General features: G+C 41.5%; 1 protein-coding gene across 1 annotated transcript; it reads right to left on the reverse strand.

Annotated features, from left to right (window-relative positions):
• Positions 1-4,102: 4,102 nt before the first annotated feature.
• On the reverse strand, positions 4,103-5,841 carry LOC128473666 (protein N-lysine methyltransferase METTL21D-like). The gene is made up of 4 exons (XM_053455916.1): positions 5,618-5,841; positions 5,004-5,114; positions 4,823-4,895; positions 4,103-4,266 (listed from the first exon to the last, which is right to left on the reverse strand). Exons 1-4 carry the CDS (start codon positions 5,839-5,841, stop codon positions 4,135-4,137), a joined length of 540 nt encoding a protein of 179 aa, XP_053311891.1. The 3' UTR covers positions 4,103-4,134.
• Between the last annotated feature and the right edge of the window lie 1,532 nt (positions 5,842-7,373).

Consider the following 7,373-nt stretch of genomic DNA (forward strand, 5'->3'; position numbering starts at 1 on the left):
TATACATACATATGCACAGAAACACACACACATGTATACATACATATGCACATAAACACACACCACCTGTATACATACATATGCACTTAAACATACACATACCCACATGTATACATGCATATGCACGTAAACATATACACATACCCACCTGTATACATACATATATGCACATAAACATACACATACCCACATGTATACATACATATGCACATACCCACCTGTATACATACATATGCACATATACACAAACCCACCTGTATACATACATATGCACATACACATACACACATGTATACATACATATGCACATACACACATGTATACAAAGATATGCACATAAACACACACCACCTGTATACATACATATGCACGTAAACATACACACCCAAATGTATACATGCATATGCACGTAAACATATACACATACCCACCTGTATACATACATATATGCACGTAAACATACACATACCCACATGTATACATACATATGCTCATACCCACCTGTATACATACATATGCACATATACACAAAACCACCTGTATACATACATATGCACATAAACACACACCACACTTATGCACGTAAACATACACATACCCACATGTATACATGCATATGCACGCATACATGCATATGCACGTAAACATATACACATACCCACCTGTATGCATACATATGCACATAAACATAGACATACCCACCTGTATACATACATATGCACATATACACAAACCCACCTGTATACATACATATGCACATAAACATACACACATGTATACATAAACATACCCACATTAATACATACATATGCACAAACATACCCACCAATAAACATACATATGCAAAATCACATATATACATACATACACATTACCTAAAACTGGGAAAGACTCCTTACTGCATTAGGCTTTAAACTTTACCCCTTTTTTAGCATCTCTGGACATCTTACAAATACTTACTGCGCCCTCGCTGCCAGGAAGCTCCCATGGAAGCCGGCCTCCCCGGTGTGTTTCTGTTGGTTATAAGAGGATAAGATGGGCTCCTCCTGGACCCGTTTCCACTTGAAAAAGGCTCCACGTGGCATCCTGCGCTTACTGGTTTTTCCTGGCATCACCACTCAGCCCTGGTAGCATCTGCTGTACCGGATTATGAAGCCCATGTAAGTGCGACATGCGTTCTCTTCACTTCTGACAGGAATCTAGAACAGCGTCCACGTCCTGCTGCGCAGCAACTAAATCAGGGGCTGTGTAAGTCCTCAGTAACCATTCAAATCTTCAGACCTCCTCCCTGCCGGATCCTGGTTGAAGAGGAAGCTACTAGAAACTTCCACCTCTGCTTATATACCTTCTACATGGCTGTAAACATGACCAATGAATGAGAAGGAATCAAAGCATCCCTGCATAGGCCAACCATCCTATCCCCCTTTTCTCATTGGTCCAAGAAGGCCCAATCCTGGGAAGTAGAAATACACAGAAATACATCAGTCACTCAGGCTTTATAACTGAAATAAACTTTAAAACATCATTAAATTCAAAGTGCTATAAAGTTAACCATGCTTAAAAAAATGACATATTACCATATTTGCTCGATTATAAGATGACCCCCCCAAAATCTGAATATTAGTTTAGGAAAAAAGAAAAAGGCTGAATGTAAGATGACCCTGTAGGAAAAAAGTGTTCCTAGTAAATGTTAATTCATGTAAACTATTTTTTTTAATAAAATCTATGATTGAGAAAAAAATTTTGTTTTTATTTCCTTTTATTTTTCAACCCGCCCCGTTATGCACATCTGCACCCAGGCTTCCCACTCCTATATGTCACTGTGCCCCATGATATGCCTTTTAGCACTCTATATGCAACATAACATACACACATACCCACCTGTATACATACGCACATAAACAGACATACCCACCTGTATACATACATATGCAGATAAACATATGCACATACCCACCTGTATACATACATATGCACATAAACATATAGACATACCCACCTGTATACATACGCACATAAACAGACAAACCCACCTGTATACATACATATGCAGATAAACATATGCACATACCCACCTGTATATATATACATATGCACATACCCACCTGTATACATACATATGCACATAAACATATACACATAGCCACCTGTATACACATGTACATAAAACATATACCCACTTGTATACATACGTAAGCATATAAACATACCCACCTGTATACATCCATCTGCACATACACATATATACATACATACACATGACCTAAAACTGGGAAAGACCCCTTACTGCATTATTCTTTAAACTTTACCCCTTTTTTAGCATCTCTGGACATCTTACAAATACTTACTGCGCCCTCGCTGCCAGGAAGCTCCCATGGAAGCCGGCCTCCCCGGTGTGTTTCTGTTGGTTATAAGAGGATAAGATGGGCTCCTCCTGGACCCGTTTCCACTTGAAGAAGGCTCCGCGTGGCATCCTGCGCTTACTGGTTTTTCCTGGCATCACCACTCAGCCCTGGTAGCATCTGCTGTACCGGATCATGAAGCCCATGTAAGTGCGACATGCGTTCTCTTCACTTCTGACAGGAATCCAGAACAGCGTCCATGTCCTGCTGCGCAGCAACTAAATCAGGGGCTGTGTAAGTCCTCAGTAGCCATTCAAATCTTCAGACCCGAGAACTACTCTCTGCCGGATCCTGGTTGTAGAGGAAGCTACTAGAAACTTCCACCTCTGCTTATATACCTTCTACATGGCTGTAAACATGACCAATGAATGAGAAGGAATCAAAGCATCCCTGCATAGGCCAACCATCCTATCCCCCTTTTCTCATTGGTCCAAGAAGGCCCAATCCTGGGAAGCAGTCTATTATCTGATGTGTAGAAATACATCAGTCACTCAGGCTTTATAACTGAAATAAACTTTAAAACATCATTAAATTCAAAGTGCTATAAAGTTAACCATGCTTAAAAAAATGACATATTGCCGTATTTGCTCGATTATAAGATGACCCCCCAAAATCTGAATATTAGTTTAGGAAAAAAAGAAAAAGCCTGAATGTAAGACGACCCTGTAGGAAAAAAGTTTTCCTAGTAAATGTTAATTCATGTAAACTATGTAAACCTTTTTTTTTTTCAATAAAATCTATGTTTGAGAACAATATTTTTTTTGTGTTTATTTCCTTTTATTTTCCAACCTGCCCTCCAGTTATGAACATCTGCCCCCAGGCTTGCCACTCCTATATGGCACTGTGGCCCATGATATGCCTTTTAAGCCTCCAAATGCCACTGTGCCCCATGATATGCCTTTTAACCCTCTATATGCTACTGTGCCCCATGATATGCCTTTTGACCCCTTATGTGCCACTCTTCCTCCAGAAATGCCTTATACCCCTATATGCCACTCTGGCATTTAGGGGTTTGAAAGGCATATTATGGGGCAGAGTGGCATATAGGGAGGTATAAGGTATTTCAGGAGGCAGAGTGGTGTATAGAGGGTTAAAAGGCATCTCTGGAGGCAGAGAGGCATTAAGGGGGTTAAAGGCATCATAGAGCACTCTGCCTACAGAAATGCTTTATGCCCCCCATTTAACCCCCACACACACACACACTTAACGGTGCTTCCGATTCCCTGCTGTGTAGTCGCTGCAGCGGGTAGACGTCTACGCAATTCGCAACTTCCGCTGCAGCCGGAAGGAGATGCGGTTAGCAGCGGGGGTTGTCTGCGTCCATAGCGCAGGTTGTCTGCCTGTAGTACCATAACACAAAGACCTGTATACAAAAATATTGGTTTTATCTAATATTGTCCCATTATACCCCCTTTTATCTGCAGACCGACATTGCCAGTCATGTGATATTTAGGGTGCCTTCCCTGCTCAAGCAACACACTGAGCTGACTCCTAGAGCCACGATAATGGAATCCTTTTTTCCCACAGGCTATATTAGTCAGAGCTCCAGAGCTGAGTGATTGAGACAGAGCCATTCTAACGTTTACCACGGGCAGTATTATAGAGGAACAGGCTGTTTGTTTAGTAGACCAGACAAAAACGACAGACCAAGGACGGATAAACTGATACTAGCAACAAAAATGTGTTTAACAATCTGCAGAAGCAGAAATATTTAAACCTATCAAGGGGGGCTCTATGATCTCACCTCAAAAAATCTTCTTTCAATTTCAGGGTTTTTCCCAGTGGTTCTTTGTTCGTAACAGCACAGGATACAAGTCTCCAGGCTACAGAGATCTTTAAGGGTCTTCAGCAGCAGACACAAGGACTGTATTAATAACAAAAATAAACAGGTTTACATGTGTTGATAATGACAGAATTTCAATATACCTGGTGAGATCATGAAATAAAATTGATGTAAGTCTTTGATTGGTCCATTGGTGAGACAGAGTTAAGTCCAAGACTTATGTCTTTATCCCTACTCCCCTAGCATACCGCCCAGTGGCCCTTACAATACATATACAGATTTTATACATTACCCTAATGAGGGAACTACTCACAGGACGGACATAATAAACATATAGCAAATAACATTCAGGGGTGTCACAGCACCAAGGTGGGCACATATGATACACACTATTCTAATACCTGAACCAGCCTGATTGCAGCAGGTTAATGCAGTAAGAACATTTAAACATGAGTCCCATAGGTATAGGCCTACCCAAAACCAAGATCAAGAATTGAGTCTTTAACACCAGGAGGGGACCCCCCCCAAAAAAAACCCCAGCAGATTAGATGGGCTAAATGGAACATATCTGCCATCACATTTCCATTTTAGACAAGATCTCTTTTGAGCCATGTAATAAATACGGAAGCACCCGCACCTCTTCATAGTATATGCAGTCCGCCATCAAAATGTAGTTAGGTGAAGGCAGGAACTCTGTGACATCCTCACCCCTGAAAAAGAAAACATATCCCCAAGTATTAACAACATGATTAATTATTTAAAGGCGAATCATATCCTAGTAAAGAGAACCTATTGCCACCAAGCCGAGATATACAAACCATTTTAGTACCTTCGCTCGGCAGCTACCGGTGATTAGATCCTTGTTGCTTTCAATGTTCACGTTCATCAAGTCCTTCAAGTCTTCACGATCCGTCAACGTGACCTCTGCCCTGTACAGAAAATAAATTGTACTTAGAATGAAAGAATAGTCGTGCCAAGTAAAAGATCAAAAGCATAGAATCATCAATGGATATTTTGGAGCTAAAAGGAAAAAAAAAATCTGCTTTTAGAATATTAACATGGCGGGTGGGAAATGGGCAGCAGCGTCCGATATTCTGAGTACATACAAAACAGGGGCATCCGTGAGGAAAGAGGGAAGCAGGAATTTCGGGACACTTGGTAGGTATGCCTTGGAAGTCATGCTGTAGTGTTTTATAAGGGAGCAGGCCATATTTTTTATGTACTGAATGAATCTATAAATGTATATCCACGTACACACAGGCACCTATATAACCTATATGTATTGATTATGCCAAGTTAATGAAAAAACATAACTTGGTTTCATTCATATTTCTAAAAGGGTTATAAAATTATAGTTGAGATTTATTACTCTCCTCATAAAGAATATATCAGTCATTTATTTACATTGTGTGGCACCAGATCTGCCACTTACCCGAGGGTTGCCGCCATGATCCCCACAATGCCGGTGCCAGACCCCAGCTCCAGAACCGATCTCCCCCTCAGCTTATGGAATCCAGGGCCCACAAACTCCTCGCCCTCCAGGAACTTGGATAGTACGATAGCGGCGTCCCACACCACGCAGCCTACGTCTCCGGAGCTCAGCTGCTGAATCGCCAGAACCGTCCCATCACTGCGCTCCAGCTTCCGCAAAAACATTGCCCTCGGGTCCGTCACGACAGGCCAAACCCCTCAGGTGCCCGCGTCCTCACTGTGCCAGCATTGACGCCCACAAAGCCCAAACAGCTGCTAGTTCCTACCCAGTAGGACTCTAAAGAGGTTGTCAGATCATGTGACTGATCACATGGTACAAAGTACTGCTGGAAACCGGAGACTGAAATGAGTGGAAATGCATTGAACTGATAGCGCGCCGGTGTCCGTTCGGGAGGGGGGATGTGTCTCTGGCGTCCGCTCGGTGTGTCTCTGGCTGTCACTGGCGTCTGCCCGGTGTGTGTGTCCGTCTGTCTGTGGCGTCCGCTCGGTGTGTCTGCCTGTCTGTCTGCCTGTCTGTCTGTCTCTGCTCGGTGTGTCTGTCTGTCTCTGGCGCCCGCTCGGTGACTGACACTTGCACAATGTGTACTGTATACGAGAATATAATATATAATAATAAAGCAACAGCCACGTTTCATATTAGAATTGCTCACGGATATGTAAATGCACATAACATGGAATGCACTTGGAACTGAAATTAAAATCCGTTTTTCTCTTAATATGTTTAAAGCGTTTTCTTCTTTATAAAAGCGTCTCTATCGCACTCTGCCGCCACTGTGTGTTTAACAGCCATGCACAGGGTACAATATCCAAGAAAGGCTGCATTGGCCACGCAGGGTTAAGATCCTATAAATCCAGGATGGGTGGAAGAAAACTTATAAAAAGGCAAATTGGTACCCAAGAACAACACAATATTATTGTCATAAATATATATATAAACGGGTAAATTATACTGCGTGAGAGAAAAAAATTCTAATCGACAATGTTGAATCGATTTTATGGAATATAAAATTAGGGTTTTTTCAGAGCAAATGCTCTGAAAATACACTTCGTCTTATAATCAGACCTTGATTAGTGGTTGGATAATAATACAGCGCTGCAGGGGACCCGGATCCTCCTCTCTGACAGCCGGCAGGTGTCTGTGCGATGCGCGCAGACATCCTCCACTACTGTCGTCGACTTCCGCCCGGGCTTCTATGATGGAGCACCAGTGTGACATGACCATATAAGGGGTAAAAGGCATATTTGGGGGGCAGAGGGGCATATCTGGGGTCAGAGTGGCATATAGGAGGTTATAAGGCATGTCAGGGGGGCACAGTGGAATATCAGGGGATATAAGGCATATATCTATATCTGGGGGAATAATGCATAATGCATCTTCCTGATTTCTCTAAATTAAAGCTGCTGTTCTACTTAGACATTTTCCCCAACTATATAAATATAACTATATACATTCTCTAAATACTTATATTATTATGTACTACTATAATTTACATGTTAAATAAACATTTTCTTGTTTTAGTATAATATACCGTTTGTAGTTTATTGTTGAAACTGTAGTTATTTCACCAAAATAAATTGTGTTCTGTGCTCATAAACAAGGTGGAAAACAAATAGGACAGAAGCACACAGGGACTGATATGAAACAAGTAAACTAAAACTTTTATCATTAATACATTTTTATTGCATTAAAAAGAAAG

The sequence above is a fragment of the Spea bombifrons genome, chromosome 2 (assembly GCF_027358695.1).
Source record: "Spea bombifrons isolate aSpeBom1 chromosome 2, aSpeBom1.2.pri, whole genome shotgun sequence".
In the NCBI taxonomy this organism is placed as follows: Eukaryota; Metazoa; Chordata; class Amphibia; order Anura; family Pelobatidae; genus Spea; species Spea bombifrons.

Excerpts from the sequence above, each read along its gene's own strand:
- LOC128473666 (XM_053455916.1), bottom strand. The coding sequence starts at position 5,841 with ATGTTTTTGCGGAAGCTGGAGCGCAGTGATGGGACGGTTCTGGCGATT. Across the intron at positions 5,115-5,617 it reads ATCATGGCGGCAACCCTCGG|GGCAGAGGTCACGTTGACGG; the intron begins GTAAGTGGCAGA and ends TTTTCTGTACAG. Across the intron at positions 4,896-5,003 it reads CGAGCGAAGGTACTAAAATG|GGGTGAGGATGTCACAGAGT; the intron begins GTTTGTATATCT and ends TTTCTTTTTCAG.